The sequence below is a fragment of the Macaca nemestrina genome, chromosome 9, assembly GCF_043159975.1.
Source record: "Macaca nemestrina isolate mMacNem1 chromosome 9, mMacNem.hap1, whole genome shotgun sequence".
In the NCBI taxonomy this organism is placed as follows: domain Eukaryota; kingdom Metazoa; phylum Chordata; class Mammalia; order Primates; family Cercopithecidae; genus Macaca; species Macaca nemestrina.
The window spans coordinates 44,161,273-44,183,828 of NC_092133.1; the positions used below are offsets into that span (position 1 = coordinate 44,161,273).

A 22,556-nucleotide genomic window follows, 5' to 3' on the forward strand; every position below is an offset into this window, starting at 1 on the left:
CAGGATTAGCAAACCTGAAACCTCTGCAAATATTTGTCTTCCTCCCGTATTCCTCCTGAAGCCGTTCGCTCCTCTCGCTGTCTCTCCCAGACCCCTCTCGTTTTCACTCCGCCATACAAAGCCCAACCCGCCCATCTCCTCTCTGCAAGCCCAGAGAACTTGATTCCCCATGTTGAAACTCGTCGGTGGCGGTGGCGGGCAGGACTGGGCATGCTCAGTGGCGGGGACCAGTCTGGGAGGCGAGGAAGCCGCGTTTGAAGTCGCGCGGCCCGGGGATCGGGGGAAGGCGGGCGGCGGGAGCCCCGGCTGGGGGTGCGCGGGGATCCCCGATTCCGAGCCCTGGGCTGGCGTGCTCCAGGCCGGCGTGCTCCAGGCCGGCGTCGTGGGGCCGGCGCGCGGGGGGCAGGGCGCGGAGGAGGTGGGGGAGTCGGCAGGAGGAGGGGAGGAGCGCCGGGTTCGCCATCCCCAGGCGCCGGCTCTGCGGCTGCCGAATCGGAAGCCGCAGGGAGGATCCGGGGAAATAAAGACGCCCGAGAATGACCTCCAGCGAGGCCGCCTGAGCCGGGGCCCGCGCGCAGCCCCGCCAGCACCCGGCATGGGCGACCGCGGCGGGCAGCCGGAGCGCTCGGCCCCGCAATCCCCTGGGGCCCCCGTGGGCACCAGCGCCGCCGCTGTGAACGGGCTGCTGCACAACGGCTTCCATCCGCCGCCAGTCCAGCCGCCGCTCGTCTGCAGCCGGGGTCCCGTGGGCGGCAACGACGCAGTGCCCCAGCGCCTCCCGCTCCTACCGGAGCTCCAGCCGCAGCCACTGCTCCCTCAGCATGATTCCCCGGCCAAGAAATGCCGGCTGCGGAGGAGGATGGACTCGGGGAGAAAGAACAGGCCGCGTAAGTCCCGCTGGGAGGGGAGCGCGGGCGCAAGGCAGACGCAGCGTGCGGGGCCCGGGACTGGGAGCGGCTGGATCAGACGCCGCAGCACGTCCCGTGCGCCCCCGCGTCTGCGGTCGAGGGACTGCACAGAGTGGGTTCCTGGGACTCATTCTTTTCCCAGGGGGCATCAAGCACTACAGGTCGTTGCCTGAGCCTGCCTTTTGCTCGCTTCTATCCGTAGAATGGGGCGATTGGACATGGAGCTTGAGCGGGTCCCTAGATCAAGGATCTATAATAGGCGAACGCTCTCTGTCCGCCCTTCTAACTGGTGGCTGGGAAAAGCATGTGTGTGAACGTTTGCTGGGGTCCAGGAGTGAGGATAAAGTGGGCGGCACACCGAGGGTGCCCTCTCCTTTCTCACCCCTCTCGCTTCTTTGAGCGCGTCCTGCTGGGGTTGCCTGCCCTTTGAATCACAGAGTAGCCGGCAGCGTCTCGGGTCTATTGGAAAGCGCAAGTCTGGAGGCGTGGAGTTTAACAACCCCCAAAATCACAGCCTATTAGACGCTGTTTCTTCACAGCCAATGAGAGGGTTTTTTGGGAGGGACACACCTACTGATACCATGTGGGCCGGAACTATGTGGACCAATGAAGATTGGAGGTGGATTTTTTTTTTCAAAGGGAGGAGGTTGAGTTGAGGGTTTGTAATTGTAATGTACACCGCAGAAAGCCGAAGTGCATTATTTCACAATCTAAAGCTTGTATATATAATGGTAGTTTGTAAAGTGTACCTTCCCCACAGGACGTTGTGGGATGTAAATTTGTAGGTCGAGTTTACAGCTGGTTTTTCTTAGCTGAACCTCATTCAACTGGTTACTTCTTTGTGGGTATCTTTAATGAAGCTTATAAATGGCAAAAATCAAAGTAAGTACAGTAAATGCTAATAAATGACTGCATTTGAGCACACACCTTTTGCATAGAGGTTATGCTGTTCGATATAGGGAAATTGTTAAGTAGGTTTTGGATTTCTGTAAAAGTTTAATGTTTGGCAAATAACACCTTCACTTTTCCCTGTTTCTATGTCTTTTTGACTCTTAACTTTTCTGCATTGGATTAAGGTTTCTAAGACCTTGGAAAGGACTTTGACATGACTGTGGGTGACTCTGGTACTTGTATCTTGTGGGTTTGAAATGTTAAGTTTGTAGGTTAAGATTTTGTGTGGAACTTTGAAGCCAAACAGCAGATTTGGCTAAGGTTGTAAGGTGTAAGGTTGTAATCTAGCACCTGAATTTTTATTTGCTTTTGTTTTTGATACTTGTTAGAAAATGACTTTCATTCGTATTAATATTTTAAAAGTCAGGACTTAATATTGATTACCTGTGGTTTATAAACCTGTTTTACTTATTTTGAAGCTACATTTCAGTTATTTCTCTGATCTACATTGACAGATTGTACTAGAGTTTGCAATGAAAATAGCTAAAATATAATGAAAGGGAGCTTCTAACTTAATCTTCTATGTTTAATTGAGGATATAACAACTCTTGAAATAACTTCTGAGGAATTTAAAATACACCTTCTAAGAATACCTTGAAGACAGAGAAAAACTAACCTGAGCCTTAACTTGTGCTTGCAAACCCACAGAAATTATTTTAAAATACAAGAAAGTGTAACTATCTGCCTGTGTGCTTTGTGTCAGAAATTAAAGTGGTTTATATTTCTTACAAAATAAAAATCCTAGTTGTTTTAAGTTTCATGAACATGATTGTTACTTATAATTTTTTTAAAATGGTTTGTTAAAATTGGATTTACATTATTTACCATGTTTTCTTCTCTCAGATTTGAACAACCATTTCTAAAATAAATTTTACATGTTCCGAGGAGTCAAATCTGGCCTTTTCACTACCAAAATTTCTTAGTTAAAAATGGCTTAACTTAATATCTTTGTGCCTTGCCTATTGACATTCACATATCTTTATAAAAAGAATATTGTCCAATCAGTTGATATTTAGTTACTCTAAGAGGAAGTAGTTACTCTAAGAGGAACATTTACGCACTCTGTATTTACATACTCTAAGCTTATTCCTATTTGCTGATGACTGACAGATTTTACAGGAATAATTTTTGCAAAGAGTAGTTGGGTGCTTTAAATGCAAACTTTAGTGTGTGCCAGTGGCGAAGCATCAACTAGACAAATAATTATTTCCTCCTGGTCAGCTACAACAATTTGGCCTCTGTCCAAACAAGATGTATGTTAAGACAGCCAGTGTTAACACTTGTAAAGGCATCTGGAATACATATGTGGATAGGTGTGTTTCTATTTTGTAATATTCTGGCAAAGGACAATACACATTAAAATACTTCATGTTTGAAAATGATGGATGGAATAAAACAGATCAGTATTTTTAGATTATTTAACAAATTTTAATCTGACTTCTCAGTGCCGAGACTATTCACCATCCTGCAATCTAAAAATCAGACCAGTGGCAGGTTAATTTTGCTAAACCAGGAAAGGAGAATGTTGTCCACTCTTTTCATCTAAAGTGCCATCACCTCACTCTACTTGTCCTTGAAAGGCTTTTCTTAGACTACTTAATATCAGGCTTCCTTAGGTACTTTACCCATCTCTGCTACTTAGCAGCAGTGTGATCTTAACCAAGTTACTAGGTCAAATCTTGAACTGCTGGAGCTAGGCTAGGTGATCTCCAAGTGCTGTTTCCTGTACCTTCAGAATTCTATGACACTTCAGAGCTGACAGTTCTTCCTACTAGATGACACTAGTTATCTGCTCTGCCATTGACTTAACATTTAATTATAAATGGATTTTTTTGCCTTGTGCTAATTTTTTGTTTGTTTGTTTGTTTTGTTTTGTTTTTGAGACGGAGTCTCGCTCCATTGCCTAGGCTGGAATGCAGTGGCACCATCTCGGCTCACTGCAAGCTCCGCCTCCCGGCTTCACGCCATTCTCCTGCCTCAGCCTCCGGAGTAGCTGAGACAACAGGCGCCCACCACCACGCCCAGCTAATATTTTGTATTTTTAGTAGAGACGGGATTTCACCGTGTTAGCCAAGATGGTCTCTTCTCCTGACCTTGTGATCCGCCCACCTTGGCCTCCCAAAGTGCTGGGATTACAGGCTTGAGCCACCGCGCCCAGCCGCCTTGTGCTGATTTTATCATGTGTGTTCTATGTGTTACTTGTCTCCCCAATTAAATTGAATGTCTGATTATAGACAATACATTTTTCTCATATGCCTTGCACCTTGGGTACAGGAGTATATGACTGATGTCACAGAAAAAAAGGTACAAGTAACCCTATCACTACCTCATTGAGGAAGCCATCTCCACCTCCACAACAGACTTTGATAAAAGTCCTTCAGTGGAGTTTCTTTGAGGTATCAGTAGGGAGATCCCTTTGATCTGCTCCTTGGTGCGCTGATTCTCTGAAGCACAATTAAGTAGCACCTCATAGGGTCACCTCATTTAACAAATATTTTGAAACTAATGCTGAGGTGCTGTGAATGCTAATGTGTTGTAAATGGTATGCTCATTCAAGGGCTTGAATCCCAGCTGGATGATCTTAGCCAGTTACTTTACCTGTATGTTTCAGTTTCCTATCAACAAAATGGAGATAATCTTACTACCTTGTGGGGCTGCTATGAGGATTAAATGAGATAATATATATAAAGAATCCTGTTTGGCACATAGAACTTATTGATAAATGGCAGCTCTCATCATCACTGTCACACTACACATTGCCCACCATTAATCCATAGGACAAGGCATTTGAGCTGACACATACAACCTCAGGCTGACTTTCTTCATTTTAGAAAACTACAGGCCAGGTTCAGTGGCTCATGCCTATAATCCCAGTACTTTGGGAGGCCAAGGGAGGAGGATCTCTTGAGCCCAGAGGTTCAAGACCAGACTGGACAACATAGGGAGACCCTATCTCTACAAAAACTAAAAGTAAAAAAGTTTAGCCAAGCATGATGACATGTGCCTGTGGTACCAGCCACTCAGGAGGCTGGGGCAGGAGGGTTGCTTGAGTTTCCAAGGTCGAGGCTGCAGTGAGCCATGATTGTGCCACTGCATTCCAGCCTGGAACACAAAGCAAGACCCTGTCTCTGAATAAATAAACAAACAAACAAATACAGGCTTAGAATAAGAAAGATCAAAGAGTTGTATTTGATCAGCTATAATACTATTCCTATCCCACAATTCTTTTTTTCTTTTCCTTTTTTTCCTTCCTTTCTCTTTTTTTTTTTTTTTTTTTTTTTTTTTTTGGTCTTTTTCCCCCAATATAGCTAAAAATATTGGATAGCACAAAAAATGTAGGAACAAAGCAGGAAAAAGTACTTGTGATCCCACCACTTAGAGAAAGCAACTGTTTAAAATGTACCATATATTAATGATAATTTTGGATCATACTAACATAACTTTTTTATTAAAAATTTTAGTATAAGCATTTTCTTATGGCATCTAAACATCATCCTTAATGGTTGATTATATTTCTGATATTCCATTATATAGATATTCCAAAATCTATTTAACCTATCTTTTGCAGCTTTAGGCTACACACAGGGTCTTTATATCACAAAGCACACACACACAAACACAAACTTTGAATCACTAATTCAAACATTGTAGTCTTGATTAGAACTTGGAGTATTTTTGCTGTATTAGAAAGCAGAAGTATGGCAGCGACAACTTTTTACATAACTCTTTTTCCCTAAGGTTATTTTCAATAATATTGGTGAATATATACTTTTTAGAGGAGGAACAGAAATGACACAAAGTGGTATATAGATGTTGTCTTGAAAACCTGGATATTTTAGACACCAAGGACACTGTTTTAGAAAAGCCATAACACTAGTGGAGACAGGAGAAGAATGTAAAGGAAATAATCGAGTCACTGACCACTACACTGCAGAAAGGCAAACATGTGAGTATCATCTGAAGGGCTCAAGGACATGTGCTACCTTATTCCGTCTCATCCCAGTGTGTGGCAACAGGCAGGAATAATGAGTAGATGAATGCAGTCAGCCTTCTGGTCGGAGGTTCTGACTTCTCAAATCATCCAGATAGCAGAAAATGAGAGTTAATTATGCACGTAGCATACTGGTGGGTACAGACTGAAAAACCCCAAATCTGTTACCAGTTTTAGCCATCACTGTGAAAGTATAAGGCTTTAATTTCCTAAATATTGGGATGTTTAGCTTTGGCACTTGGACTTTACATTACCCTTGAATCAGGCTAATTAGAAAAACCAGTATAATAAAGATAAATAAGGAAAATTGGTTGTATCTGCATAGAGTATGGATGCATACAGTATTTTTAACAATTAATTTTAACATAATCAATACTTCTACATGAATGAGAGACATTGCAACTTAAAACACAAAAGACTAAAATGGAAAGCAGGAGCACATTCTAGTATTGCTACCTTCTAGGGCGTGGTCAAATTCCCAAGTTTGTCAATTAAGCTGTGAATTGTACAATACACATTTGAACTGATGCATAATAATTTAAGGCCCCAGTGTCCAGTGTCCAACTGGTTAAGGATCAGGATTCTATTAAACATAAGAACACTGCTTTTCCTCCAAAAGACCAATAAGTGAATTTCAACATTAATATAATACAAAGCATATTTTATTTGGCATGGTGACCAAAGACACAAACAGTGTTGTTGCTTCTTGACATGTGAGACATTTAACAAGTGACTAAAACAAAACCTATCACAGTTTTGGAGACAGAATAAGTAGGGGAAACAAAGGAGTATTGGTTTTAACTGACAAGCTGTTTTGTGTGTGTGTGATAGCCTGCGTTTTAATATTTTGTGTGTGTATATGTTAAGTATGAACCAATTATCATGAAAATTAATCAGGGTTTGACTTCTAATATATTTAATTACATATGCTTTAGGTTTAATAGGTAAGCCAGTATTCATCTTGGAACCTTGGGATGACAAGTATTTAGTGTAACCACTGTGGCGTACAGAATTTCTAAGTAGACCTTTTCTCTAGATAGTACAGCTGTCAAGCTTGGTACCTCATTACTTAATTTATGACACCTTTTAAATGCCTGGTGTTGTTGGGTAATTGTGTGTGTGTGTGTGTGTGTGTGTGTGTGTGTGTGTATGTGTATGTGTATTCTCTCCTTGAGAGTATATTTGAGAGTAGCAGATGATTCAAAGGGGCAAAGAAATATTATTTTTAAAGAGAATTACATCAAAATAATGACCTCGACCTCTAGCAGATTTCTCTATAGTTAGGAAAGAAAGTGGAAAAAGTCATGACAGTAGCTTCGATTTACACAGTAATGAGAGTAGCTATTATTGAGTGACATCTCTGTGTCCGTTCTGTATGTGCTTTTACAAAAGCATGCAATTCCCACTCCTGCTCTCTATTTTAAAGATGGGCAAAGAGAGGCTCAAAAGAGCAAAGCAACCTGTCCAAAGACCTGTAATCAGTGAATGACAGGGCCAAAACTGTAACCCAAGTCTATCTTCCTTGCCAACTGGCTTTGTTTTCTACCACAATAAGCCTATTATTTATGTTGGGGAAAGGATATGTGTTCTGTCAAACTTTCGGAAAAGATAGGTGCATGTAATCTGTACACCTCTGGCAAAAAGCTCATCCATGTGTCTGTGGAGGTAACAGTAGCAAACATTGAGGAGCACTTACTATGTGCTAGGCACTAAGTTAGACATATAGATTCTCTCATCAAATACTTCCAGCAGCCTGTGAGATAGGTGCTGTCATTATCTTCCTTCTACAAATGAGGAAACTGAGGGCTCAGGACTCAGGGTAAAACTATTTGAGTTAAGATTTTGACTCTTCCTGGGCAGGGCCCTGGTGGGTTCCATGAAGCAAGTATGGGTTGGGTTCTGTGGTGTAAAGAGCTTTGTTGCCACCAGACCTGGATTCAGATCCTCATTTCCTGCTTACTAGCAGTGAAGCCTTAGGTGAGATTCTTAACTTCATCAAGGCTCACTGTTGAATAGAGATAATGGTGGCCATCTTATCAGCTGTAGTAAGAACCAAATGTGGAAAATGTATATCAAGTGTAGTACCATGCCTGGACCCTAGTACATGCGTAGTAAAAGATATCTTACTATTTATCATGGTTTGAATGTGTCCCCTAGAACCCATGTGTTGGAAATGTAATCTCCAATGCAACAGTGTTAGACGGTGGGGCGTAATGGGGGATGTTTAGGTCATGAGGGCTCCACCCTCATGTATGGGTTAATGCCAATTGTAAAAGGACTTGAGGCTGCAAGTTCAATCTCTTGCTCTTTCTCAAGCATGCTCTTTTACCTTTCTGCCATGGGATGATGCAGCAAGAAGGCCCTCACCAGATGCAATCCCTCGATCTTGGACTTCTCAGCCTCCAGAACTGTAAGCCAAATAAATTTCTGTTCATTATTAATTACCCAGTCACAGGTATTCTGTTATAGCAACACAAACTGGACTAAGACAGAAAACTGGTACTGAGAATTAGGGCTGCTGCTATAACAAATACCTGAAAATGTGAAAGCGGTTTTGGAACTGGGTAACTGGTAGAGACTGGAAGAATGTGGGGAAGCAGGCTATGAAAAACCTGTGTTGCTATGAACAGAGAATTAAATGTGGTTCTGGTGAAGGCTGAGAAGAGGAGAGCTGTAGTAAAAGTCTAAATCTGCTTAGAGATTAATTATGTGATAGTGATGAGAATGTTGGTACAAATAAGAACAAAAAAGGCAATTCTGATGAGCTCTCAGATGGAAAAGTGGAATAAGGTTTTGGAAACTGGAGTAAAAACCAGCCTTGTTATGAAGTGGCAAAGAATTTGACTGAATTGTGTCTGTACCCTAGGGCTTTACGGAAGGCAGAATGTAAGAGCAATAAACTACGATATTTGATGGAAGAAATTTCTAAGCAAAATATTAACTGCATACAGGAAAAGAGAAGAGAGAAATGATTTAAAGATAAAATTTATAATTAAAAAGGAAACAGAATTTAGGGATTTGAAGGATTCTCATCCTGGCCATGTGGTAGAGAATGAAAGAACATTTTCAGGAAAGAAGACCAAGGGTGTGGGCAAGCAACCAATTGATAAGGACATCAGTAGGGATAGAAGGAAACCAGAGGCTGTTCATTAGTACAATGGAAGAATGACTCTGAAGGCATTTTGGAAATGACTGATGCTGTTCCTCCCATCACAGGCACACGGTGCCATGACCTCGAAGAAGGAAGTACAGTTACGTCCCACATATAGACCTTTTCACCAAGGAAGGAACACGTATATACAAAGGTAGTCCTATAAGATTATAACGGAGCTGAAAAATTCTTATTGCTCATTGGTATCATAACCATTGTAACATCATAACTCAATGTGTTGCTCATCTGTTTTTGGTGATGATGGTATAAACCTACTGGCTGCCAGTCATATAAAAATATAGCACATTCAATTATGTATAATACATAATACCTTCCAGTGAGACAAGATGTGGAGGTGGAATACAGTGAAACTGATGACCCTGACTCTGTGTAGACCTAGGTTAATGTGTGTGTTTGTGTCTTTGTTTTTAACAAATAAAGTTTAAACAGTAAAAAAAATAAAAATAAAAAATTTTTAAAATAGAAAAAAGCTTATAGAATTAGAATATAAAGAAAATATTTTTGTACACCTATGCAATGTGTGTGTGTTTTAAGCCAAGTGTTATTACAAAAGAGTCAAAAAATTTTAGAAATTAGAAAGTTTATAAAGTAAAAATATTATAGTAAGCTAAATATAATTGATTACAGAAGAAATACATTTCTTTTTATAAATTTAGTGTAGCCTAAGTGAACAATGTTTGTAAAGTCTACAGTGTGTACAGTGATGTCCTAGGCCTTCACATTTACTCACCACTCACTCACCCAGAGCAACTTTCAGTCCTGGAAGTTCCTGTATGTGCCCTATACAGGTACACCACTTTTTGTCTTTTATACTGTATTTTTACTGTCCCTTTTCTATGTTTAGATCTGTTTAGATACACAAATACTAACCATTGTTACAATTGCCTACAATACTCAGCACAGTAACATGCTGTACAGGTTTACAGCTTGGGAGCAATAGGGTTTACCATATAGCCTAGGTCTGTAGGAGGCTATACCATCTAGGGTTGTGTAAGTACACTCTATGCTGTTTGCACAATGACAACATTGCCTAATGACACTTCTTTTCTCTGAAAATATCCCTGTCATTAAGTGACATATGACTGTATATCAAAAGAGAGACCTAGTGTGCCCTCTGGATCTTGGAGTTCACTGCTCAGGGCTGCCTGAAGTCTCTGCTCTCCACATTTCAGTACAGTGCTTCTTGCTCACCCCACCCATGGCTCAAGGGTGCTCTGGTGTGGCTCAGGCCACAGCTTTGGAATGTGCAAGCAGCAAATCTTGGGCATCCATGTGGTGTTAAGTCTACAGACATGTGGAATACAAGAATTGTGGAGGCAGGCAGAGTGCAGTGGTTCATGCCTATAATCCCAGCACTTTGGGAGGTCAAGGCAGGCGGATCACAAGGTCGGGAGATGGAGACCATCCTGGCTAACACGGTGAAACCCCATCTCTACTAAAAATACAAAAAATTAGCTGGGTGTGGTGGCATGCACCTGTAGTCCCAGCTACTCAGGAGGCTGAGGCACAAGAATCGCTTGAACCCTGGAGGTGGAGGTTGCAGTCAGCCAAGATTGCGCCACCGCACTCCAGCCTGGGCAACAGAGCAACACTCCATCTCAAAAAAAAAAAAAAAAAAGAATTGTGGAGCCATGGCTTTCTCCAGCTAGATTTCAAAGGATATCATAGACAGCCTCATGGCCCAGGCAGACACGTGTTGCAGGGGTGGAGCCACCCAGAGAGCCCCTACTAGGCCAATGTGCAGCATAACCTGGGGTCAGAGCTACCGCAGATAGTCTCCTAGAGCAATGCCTAGTAAAGCCTAAGGAGTGGGCTCACACCAACACTCCAGAACTCCAGAACTACCAGCGTGAAACACCAACCAGGAGAGCCACAGGCATCTGACACCAGCCTGTGAGAGTCGCTGCATGGGTAGCACCAAGCAAAGCTATAAGGGTAGGCCTGCCTACCTGAGGCCTTGGGAGCCCAACTGCCACTCCAGTGTTCCCAGATGGTAGGATGTGGAGTCAAGGAAGATTATTCTGGAGCCTTAAGATTTAGTGTTGTTTGCCCTGTTAGGTTTTGGATTGACTTAAGACTATCCCTTTCTTCTTGCTTATTTGTCTCTTTTGGAATGGGAATGTCTATCCTGTGCCTATTCCACCATTGTATTTTGGAAGCAAGTAACTTGTTTGATTTCACAGGCTTACAGCTAGAGGGAAATGTGCCTCAAGATGAATCCTGCCTTGAATCTCATCCATATCTGATTCAGATGAGACTCTGTACATTGAACTTCTGGGCTGATGCTGGAAAGTTATGACTTTTGGAGCTATTGCATGAAATGAATGTATTTTTTATGTGAGAAGAACATGAATTTGGGGAGCCAGGGTGGAATATTGTGGTTTAAATGTGTCCCCTAGAAAGCGTGTGTTGAAAATCCCCAGTGTAACAGTGTTGGGAGATGGAGCCTAATGGGAGACATTTAGGTCATGAGAGCTCCATCCCCATGAATAATTAGTGCCATTATAAAAGGGTTTGAGGCTGTGAGTTCACTCTCTTGCTCTCTTGTGCATGCATGCTCTTTTGCCCTCTCACACTTCCATCATGGGATGACGCAGCAAGAAGGTCCTTGCCATATGCAGCCCCACAGTCTTGGCCTTACTAGCCTCTAGAATTGTGAGCCAGATAAATTTCTGTGTCATTACAAATCACCCAGTCTCAAGTGTTCTGTTATAGCAGCACAAAATGGACTAAGTCACTATTAATACTAGTTTTATTTATATTAATAGAGGACATTTTATCTCTCTCTCTCTCTCTCTATATATATATATCTATATATATATTTGCTGAATGACCAACTGTGTAGACATTTAATATTAATGTCATTGCTGTTATTTAATTACAGAGGCTTCCAAGACTCTGAAATACCAGGATTTCCACAAACTCATCTTGCCCTGACTGGGAATCTTTTGGGGACTGGATTTCAGAGGATTCCCCAACCCGATCTGATATCATCTCTTCAATGGAAGCTTCCCTAATACCCTCTCATGTTTCTAGAAGCAGGACACATGACCTATGTCACAAGTCTTGACCTGATTGTCATAGATTGCCTCACCAAGTATAGCATACCCTCTCTGAGAGTGATGCTGGCAAATTAGTGAATAAGAGGACTGTGGAATTTATTTGATTGCTAATCTTGTGTCAGGACATGGTTATTTTTTTAAAAAGGAAGTATCCTCTTTTGATCTTAACTGTTTGATATCTCAGCCCTTGAGTGAGGCAGTTATATGCAAAGGAGATGAGAAAGATAAGAAAAGTGAGTATTTTTCCTTTATAAAAGCCATGTGATTGAACAAGACTTCAGAATTCAGAACAGCTACATCCAGTTCTTGGGTCATTTTTTTAACCCATTCTCCAATAATTGAAAAAATGTCCTTGCAAATATGTGCAAGACTCTGGAATCTTCCTCTGGCAGATGATGAATGAGATGACTATTTCCAGGTGCTTGCCTTCAACACCAGCACATGCACCTTCTAGTACTCTTGGCCTTGATCCTACATTGAATCTGAGGCTGCAAGGACTTTAGATAGAGGCTCAGGACAGACTGGACCTGTATGAACCTCTGTGAGTTGTAGTTAGCCTGGGCAGCCAGTTACTTGGATCCCTCCGGGGCTTCTGGACAAACAACTCTTTTATAGCCCAAGGTAGATCATCAGGGGCGACCAGAGATAGGAATAGATTCGTTGACTTCAAGATTGACATGAGTTAGCAGTATGGTGAGGCTTCCAGCAAAATGGAAGCACTCAATAAATGTTAGCTATTATTACTGTGGTGGTGTTAGATGTTCTTCCTTATACTAACTCAAAATCTGTCTTCCTATAACTTCTACCCCATGGACAATTCAATACATCCAATTCGTCTTCTACATAACAGCTCATGAGATATTTAAAGATAGTTATGTTATCTTGACTCTTTTTTGGGTTCTCCTCTTTGAAGAACCAAGACCAATACTCTTGCCTGCCAGATTCTACCTATGTGACTCAGTGCAGGTTATACTGGGTTGCTGACAAGTATTTAAGCAAGTTTGGAGGATGACTTCTTGGGGTAGTCATAAAGGAGATCAAGTAAGTATTGACCTGGGTAGCCTTGAACTCTGAGATTTAATGATTTCTATTAAACCTACAGGGACTAACCAGTTTTTAATTTCTTTGGGCTAGGCACTGTGCTAGACTCTGCATGTGATATTTGGTTTCATGTGACTCTAAGCTAGAGTGTAACCTGAAGCCAACTGTATGGCTTGATTTCTTCACTCAGATGCTGTAATAGCTCCAGAAATCACTAAACCCTGTGTGTGAGTCAGGACCTGAACATTAGTGGAACCTGTTTACTATTCATACTCCCCCAACTACCTATGTTTGATTTAAAAAAAAAAGTTAAAAGGATGTTGTGTTTTTAGGATGTTCCATACTAGGAAGTTAGTATACATTTGACTAAGGAGATAATCACATCTTCTTACCTTTTATGGAAGGTCTTATCTTTTTTTGTGGAAGGTTTTTACTTTGAGAAAGGGTCCAAAAGTGATTTATTCTTTGGGGTTACCACATAATATTTCATTAACACTTTTGAAGAGTGGTAGGGGTACCATTAATTATGCCAGTACTACAGATATAAACTGAGACTATCCTAGGCAAACCAGGAGTCTCAGCGTTGTGCTAAAGCCAACTTATACAGGCTATGGGTGTTTATATGCATGACTTCCCAACTCTGCATTTCAATATTCTTATGCTGATACCTTGAAATTGGCCATGATGGATATATATATATATATATACACCATGGAAACTGGTAAACACTGGAAATCAGGGCTTTATTTTCAAAGAACCAGTTGTTAAACATTTACCAGTACACAATGACTGGGACACAGTTCACAGAAGAAGCTCATAGAAAAGTCCCAGCGGGCATCAGTAATACCAATTGAATTATTGAAGCATTTGACGTAGAGAAGGGGAGTAAAGGTCAGCATGTCCTTTGCTAAGTAGGACAATCTCTGAAGATGAGAAGTTTGATGAGGAAGGCTTATTCTCAGGAAAGAAAGTATTCAACAAATACCTCAGGGCTCACTATGGTTAGTATGAGGGTAGAATTTCTTTAGAATCACATCATTATTTTCCTCCCTTCCTCCTTCCTAAATTCCTACTGTAAATGTAGCTGGGCTTAGTGCTGGATTACCCAGCAGGTAGACCAAGCGGGTGTTAACTGTTCTATCAATGCTAGCAGAAGAAAATAATACATGTGCTTTTTTGTGTATGGATATGTAGACATGCATGCACTTAAGTATTAATCATGGAAAATTATAAATTTGGACTTATATACTTATTTCATAATTCACTATTGTTTTTGTTTTTTAATGACTTCAATTATTTTGAGTTATTTGTTCATTGTGGATTGGGGAACACCAAATTTTTTTTTTCTTAAATAGATATAAACCTGGCCCCAGTTGAGGCTTGTACCTTTCTAGGGTGATTTATAATTTATTTACTGCTGCTGAAATGTCAGGGTGGAATTGCCAGAATATTTTCATTATATGTTTCTGGTTAGGATAAGTGGATTGAAGTTTGTCCCAGCTAAAGGGAAACCTGTTTGATGTATTTGGTTCCATAAGCAGGATCTGTGTGGCAAAAAAGGGACTTCCCCAATTCAGACTCATGGTTTTTATTCCAAAGGTGACTGACTGTGCTCCACTTGTCCTCTTACTGTCCTAAGTGAGCATCTTGGAAAGTGTTGGGATTTTAACAACTATTTCTGCATTTTAAGCATTATACAAAACTAGAGAATATAGCATAATGAACTGCCAAGTACTTATCACTCAGCTTCTATAATTACCAAATCATGTCCAATTTTATAATATTGAAGCCGACCTCAGAAATCATATGTTCAATATTAAATGTTTTTGTCTTTATTTCCAAAAGAAAAGAACTTTTTTTTTGAAAAAAAAAAAAAAAAAAACCCACAATCTGTTATTTGCTGTAAAAGTTAGTAGTGTATTATATCCAGTTGAGACTATAGTGTTTTATGATGCACAATTAGATAAATTCAGTTATCTAACCACAATTAAAATTGTTACATCTCATTCGTAGGTGGATAAATGAAAACCTGATTTGTGTTGCCCCTGGAGAATTCTTTCATTTGCCCATACCTGTTGTTGTTTGTTTATGATCAATTTTTTTTTTTTTTTTTTACCATTTCTTCATGGTCTGAGATTTGAAACCTCATTCTTAGAATGAAATAGTCCTGTGCCAAAAAGCTTTTTTGGAATCACCCAATTATCACTGGACTAGGAGTGATTGGTATCTCCTACAAAATTTTTGTCTCGAAATATAGATTAAGAACTAAAGAACAGTATTAAAAGAATTCCACCCTTCTCCTTTGCTCTGAAGCCATTTGGATGGGGCCAGTGGGAGCAGGCAAGCTAGCTCTCTGAAGACAATTAGGATGTAGGACTGGCCTCAGGCCTAGGAATCTGGAGTTGCTGGATTCAGGATTGAACCAAGGGTTGATAGAAGGGGTATTGCTAAAATTTGCAATTTCAGGCAATCTTTAGACCTACGACTCTGTGTTTTAATTTACCACAAGAGGAAAGAAAAAAATCCTGAATCAGTATCACTAAAGTTGTTGAACATTCCTGGGATCAAGCTAGTTAAATATCAGTGAATTCCTGTCTGTATAAACTGCCAGAACTGGTTTACTCTTGTCAGTTTTATGAAAATGTGCTTCAGATGCATTTTATACATCACTGCCTTCTTTGACAAGGTAGTATCATTTAACATATTCTAATAATTTAGGGACATCATTAGTATCAACTTTTATACTGGGTTGTAATACAGGAAAGTCTTAGGTAATGGTGTATAAGCATTTGGGTTTATTCATTCATGGATATTTGTTGTGCAACAGTTATATACAGCATGTAAAAAAAAACATGTTTGTTTAGAAATGTGGTTTTGCTGTGTTGCCCAGACTAATCTCCAACTCTTAGGCTCAAGCAAACCTCCTGCCTCAGCCTCCTGAGTAGCTGAGACTATAGGGAAGCACCAGCCTACCCAGCTTGGTTGCAACTTTTAAAGGGTCCAAATGTTTAATACAAAAACCTTAAAAAAAATTTTTTAACTATTTAAAAGCTATAATTTAAGAAGCACATTAGAGGCCAGGCGCAGTGGCTTATGCTTGTAATCCCAGCACTTTGGGAGGCCGAGGTGGGTGGATCACGAGGTCAGGAGATCAATACCATCCTGGCTGACACGGTGAAACCTCGTCTCTACTAAAAATACAAAGAATTAGCTGGGTGAGGTGGCGGATGCCTGTAGTCCCAGCTACTAGGGAGGCTGAGGCAGGAGAATGGTATAAACCCGGGAGGTGGAGCTTGCAGTGAGCCGAGATTGCACCACTGCACTCCAGCCTGGGCGACAAAGCAAGACAACATCTCAAAAAAAAAAAAAAGCACATTAGAGATCACCTAATGTTTGGGGGAGTTCTCTGAGCCTCAATTATGTAATCTGTAAAATGGGAATAATAATAGTGCCAATTTCACTGGGTTTTGAGAACTGAATTAAATAATGCATGAAACGCTGCTAGCACATGGCACATAGTGTGCCCTAAATGTTAATTGATATACTGTTGCTGCGGCTGCTGGGTTAACTCATTTTTCACAGTCATTGGAATAAAATTCTTCTGAATTCCTATAAATTATTTATTGGTAAGTTTGTAGCTCTAAAGTCTTAAAGTTTGGCCTGTATATATCTGTCCACTTAAGATTGCATAAGCTAATATACTACTTCAGCACATGAGTACCAGAATCAATTAAATTTTAGTCAAGGCTTAGACATATTTTCTTGGCAAACCCTCTCACCCTGGCTTAGGTCAGTTACATAACAAGTAAATGGGTAACCTGTCAAGTCCTGGTAATGCTATCTTAGAGTTTTAGCACTAATTAAAAGGTTTGGATGGTTTTTTTTTTGATTTTTATATGTGTTGCAAGCAAAGTGAGGAGTTGTTAGATATTTTTAGTATTCAGCAAGAAGCTGAAACATTTTCAGTAAATCTTTTCAAGCTGCTGAATCAGTTTTGATTCAAGAAATCCCTGAGATTGCAAAGGAAGCTGTTCAAAAGAACAGTTATGATTTGCAGCTGCTCTCTCTGATTCAAACTTTCTTCAAAATTGTGTGATCCAAATAAAGTACAGAAATAAATGGGTGAAGTTCATGAAACTGCAGCTATCATCCGTAAGTGACAGTTTCTAGCCTTTATGTTGAACAAGCATCATTGTTCTCATTAATTAACTTTACATTAGATGTGACATGATTTGTAAAATGAGACAATGCAAATAAGATGTCGCTTTTCTCTCTTTCATATCTGGGATTAGAATTAAGATAGAACTTTTAAAAGTTCCAACGCTAAAGAATTTGAAAAAATCTCACTCTTAATGGTATGGAAGAACACTATGCCCCCAAACTAAATGATCCCAGGCGAATAAAATATTTTGAATGTTCATATTTATATTTTATAAAGTTTTAATCCCTTTTCTCAGTCAGATATTACATCTAGCTGTGCCTTTGATAAAAATTATTATAGTAAAAAAGAATTCACTTGTAACTACAATGCCTGTCACTTCTAACTACAATGTATATAACCCCAGGGAATGCCAGTGATAACCCTGAAGGCAGCTGAGCACTGGACGGAAGCAAACACTTCCGAGTGATCAAAATCAGTGTTGGGGGCGTAATAGCTCATGCCTGTAATCCCAGCACTTTGGGAGGCCAAGGTGGGTGGATCACAAGGTCAGGAGATCGAGACCATCCTGGCTAACACAGTGAAACCCCATGTCTACTAAAAATACAAAAAAAAAAAAAAAAAATTTACTGGGTGTGGTGGTGGGCACCTGTAATCCCAGCTACTCGGGAGGCTGAGGCAGGAGAATGGCATGAACCCGAGAGGCAGAACTTGCAGTGAGCCAATATCGCACCACTGCACTCCAGCCTGGGCCACAGGGTGAGACTCCATCTCAAAAAAAAAAAAAAAAAAAAAATCAATCACTGTTAGGAAGTAGATAAAGTCAGAGATGCTCATGCATCTTACACTTGAGAGTGGTTCCTGTGCTCTCCTCAGAATCTATGTAGTCTTCTTTTTTAATTTTATTTTTTACATTGACAAATAATAACTGTACATGCAGTTTCAACAGACTTGCTTTCCTGGTTTCTCTGCATTCAGACACAGCAGGTTCTGGATAGATATATTACAGTAACACTGACAGCAGTGAGAAATTAACAGCTTTAGCCCAAAAGCAAGACATAGAAAACTATAATAGAGACAAAAGATTCAAACCGTAGCACCCAGGGAAGCACAAGTTTACATGATTCCTGAGGACATCAGTGTACAGTGAGCACAATAATTGATTCTCGTTTGACCGTGAATCATCAAGAAGACGTCAAATGTCATTCAGTCTGTTTTGTTTAAAAATATGGGGAAGTGGGTTGTGCGTTTTAGAAAGATTATCTTCAAGAACTAATATAATTGGCATTTATATTTTAAAAATGTATCTTGAAATGAGAAAATTAAGATATAATTCACATACACCATACAATTCATCCATTTAGAGGATGCAATTCTGTGGTTTTTAGTGTATTCACAGAGTTGTACAACTATCACAATTAACTTTAGAATATTTTATCCCCTCCCAGAAAATCATTAGCAGTCACTCCTCTTTTTCCCCCACAATCCCCAACCCTAGGCAACTAATCTATTTTCTGTCTCTAGAGTTTTGCTTATTCTGGACATTTCAAATGAGTAAAGTCATATCATACATGATTTTTTTCTGATTGGCAGCTTTCACTTAGCATAGTGTTTTCAGGATTCATCCATGTTGTAGTATGTATCAGTACGTTGTCCCTTTTTGTTGCCAGATAATATTTTATGGGGTGGATTTATCACATTATTTATCCATGTTCATCAGTTGATGAACATTTGGGTTGTTTCTACCTTTTGGCTATTGTGAATAATGCAGCTATAAACATTCATGTAAGGTTTTTGTGTAGACATGAGTTTTCATTTCTCTTGGGTATATATACCTAGTACTAGAATTGCTAGATCATATAGTAACTCTTTGTTTAACCTCTTGCAGAACTGCCAGTTTTCTGAAGTGACTGTACTATTTAGCATTTCCACGAGTGGTGTGTGAGGATTCCCATTTCTCCACATCTTCATAATACTTGTTGTTTTCAATTTTTCAAAACTTATAATCTTAGTGGGTTTTAAGTCGCATCTCATTGTGGTTTAGATGTGCTTTTCCCTAATAGCCAATGATGTTGAGCATCTTTTCATTTGCCTGTTGTGGGCCAGAGCTCTTATACTCTCCAACATTAATATCTTATTATTTTAAACCTTGTATAAGTTTTAGTCTCATATCTAGTGAAATTACAAGTTTCTTTGATGGCTAGGGAATGTCAGACTTGACTTTGTGATAGTTACGATGCTTAGGAGGGTGCCCTACATAGAGCTACCATTAGTGAATATTAAAGAATTGTTTTAATTAAGTCATGTCTGATTTTCTAACAATGTGGATTTCACTCACAGCAGAGTTTTCACTCCTTCCCAGACTGTTCTCAATTAATGACCAGTTTTTGTGGACTAGAATGTAACTGCCAAGGGGACTGGCTCATTGCCGCATCCTGACTCTGTTTAGCAGAGTGCCTCACACTGTCTAGGAACAAAATAAGTATCTGTTCAATCAGTGAGTGAATAAGCCCAAACGATTTTCCCTCAGTATCCATTGTGTTGGTTGCAAGACCCCCATGGGTACCAAAATCCTCAGATGCCCAACTCCCTTGTATAAAATGGGATAGTATTTGCATGTAATCTATGCATATCATCCCATATACTTTAAATCATCTCTAGATGATTTAATACCTACTACAATGCCTACATGTCACCTTATTCACATGGATTCTTTATAGCACCAGCACGTGGCAAATTTAAGTTTTGCCTTTTGGAACTTCGTGGAATTTTTTTTTTTTTTCAAATATTTTCAGTCTGCAGTTGGTTGAATCTGTGATTGGAGCCACAGATATGAAGGAGCGACTGTAGTTGGTCTCAGATTATTTAAAGCAGGTGTTTTTGTCAGCTTGCGTTGCCATGTGAGCAGTTGGCATACCTTTCCTCAGTCCTCTGCCCCCGAGCTCAACTTCAGAGATTTGCCAGACTTTCACAGTTAAGAAATAAATGAACAAGGCCCATTTCTGGTAGACCTGTTGTTCCACCTGGTTGTGCCACACAGCAATGCTGTTCTCCCTGAAGCCTCTTTAATTAACCACACTCTGGTATTAAATTGTCAATAGTATCCCTAGAGTATGCAGTCACACTCTGGTGGCTTGTCAAGACAGAAAGCTAAACCTCTTGGTGGTTTAAGTGGGGATTTGTTTAAGCAGGTAATGAGATTACCATCTTGAGCCTTAGTGCTGGGCATTAGGAGGTTGAAGGAGCCATTCCTGGGTGGATGCTGTGCTCAGCTCTGGTTGCTGAAATGATCACATTGGACACGGCCACATAGACGCATGGTGGTCATGTCCCTTGGCACACCTGCATGGTCAAAACTGTGGAGTCTTCTTTTTTGTCCAGGGACTACTTCTGATGAAGAAAGTGGCATAATTAAAGCTGAGGACCACACAGAAAGTTGATACTTATCTTCTATTGCCTCTAGATTGGGCAGAACTGGCAGCTTCTTGGTGAGAAATAGGGGTGATGACTGTAGCTGTCTGTATAAGTGTATTTTCCTCCCACCTCCTCTGGACAGCGTGAAAATGTAACTTTGGAATGGGAAACAAATTTCATCTGCCTACCATTTCCTCTCCTTAACACTTGAAGCAGAAATACACAGCTTGACTGTAGGCATGAAGGGGAAAAGATGAGCTCACTGGTCCCTAGAGTGACAGTCATCTTTCTCTGATTTTCCTGTAAGGATGGCATGGAGAGGTTTCAGGACCTTGGGAAAGAAACCACTCTCACTGAGCTACTCAGGGACTTAAGGAAGAGACTGAAGGAAAACAAATTTTTTATTAACCTCATGGATTTGACATTTTTTGGGGTCTCCTCATCTCTAGCTTCATCTTATTCCTGCTTCCTCCTGGCCCAGATCCAAGCTAACAATACACTTCATGGTGCTATCAGAATGACATGGCTTCCTTTGCCCCTGCAAGAGCTTATTTTTTTTTCTTCTCAACCTAAAAAATAAAATAAAAGCAACATAGCTTTCATGTTGGTGTTTCTGTTTGTTGTTCTAATTTCACATGGTTGTCTGTGTCAAGGTCAGCCACGTGGGTTGCAAATCAAAGAATGTCTGTCTGCGTGACCTAAATACGTGAGTACTGTTGCCAGAGCTAACCTCTTGATGGAGGAGTGCATGCTTACTTTTAAGATGGCAGTCAGGGGGAGAGAGGAGCCCATCTAGGGAATTTAATTATATGTGGAATATTTCTAAACCACAGCCATGGGGTTTAGTCATGGCTGGATAATACCTAGTACTTCAAACTGTATTTAAAATTTGAAAATCACCTATGGCACTCATGCTATAAATTGCCAATAAGTAATTTCATTAACAAGCAATTACGTGTGTCTGGGAATGGGAACACCTGCCAGTTGGTGGCTGTGCATTGCCCTCAGCTGTCTGCCTCAGAGTTCTGCCCTCAGTTTCAAGCAAGAGCTACTCCTTCAAACTACAGTTTCTCACTTTTAAAACGTAGTCCAAGCTGGGCATGGTGGCTCACGCCTGTAATTCCAGCACTTTGGGAGGCTGAGGAGGAGAAGCATTTGAGCCCAGGAGTTCAAGGCCTGCCTGGGCAACATGGCTAAACCCCGTCTCTACCAAAAAAATGTAAAAATTAGCCGGAAATGGTAGTGCATACCTATAGTCCTAGCTACTCAGGACGCTGAGGTGGGAGAAACCCTTGAGCCTGGGAAGTTGAGGCTACAGTGAGCTGTGATAACACCACTACACTGCAGCCTGGGCAACAGAGTGAGGCCCCATCTCAGAAAAACAAACAAACAAATGTAGTCCAGCTACTTACAGTATTCATTTTGTTTCAACTAGAATAATAGTTCTGAACTTGACGAGAATTACAGGGACCCCTTGTTGAAAGCATTTTCTGGGACGTGACTCCTATCCCACTGAATCAGAATCTCTAGGTGATGTCCTGGGAGTCTGTATTTTTAACAAGTGCCTTAGGTGATTTTTTATGATTAGGCAAATTTGAGAAACTTAAATGTGGCCAGTTATTTAAAAAAATATATATATAACTAAAACTTTGACTTTAAAATTTAGTTGCACTAAATAGTAAAATTAAAGTTGCTTTATGGAAATGTGATTGTAAACAAGTCACAGAGGCCAGGTTCAAATTGCAAGTGCAAAGTGGATGGTGATATGGTATCATGCCAGTTTTAACCTGAAGATGGGTGTGGAGCAAAATGTAGAGGATGCCTTTTATGGGCCTAGGAACTTTTGCCTTCATGGGTC

At 40.5% G+C, this 22,556-nt stretch overlaps 1 protein-coding gene across 13 annotated transcripts in view; it reads left to right on the top strand.

Moving 5' to 3' along the window:
- Positions 1–22,556, top strand: part of LOC105480536 (pantothenate kinase 1) — a 119,044-nt gene that overhangs the window by 56,551 nt on the left and 39,937 nt on the right. Inside the window, exons 1-2 of one of the 13 annotated variants that reach the window (XM_011739586.3) lie at positions 1,123–1,790; positions 8,167–8,260. The exons of 7 other annotated variants lie outside the window; for them this stretch is intronic. In XM_011739586.3, the coding sequence (XP_011737888.1) occupies positions 1,776–1,790; positions 8,167–8,260 (109 nt within the window). In that variant the 5' untranslated portion in view covers positions 1,123–1,775. Of the gene's footprint in view, positions 1–169; positions 888–1,122; positions 1,791–8,166; positions 8,261–9,066; positions 9,156–22,556 lie in introns of those variants that run through there. 5 more of the 13 variants (XM_071069518.1, XM_011739647.3, XM_011739570.2 and 2 more) reach the window with 5 other exon arrangements.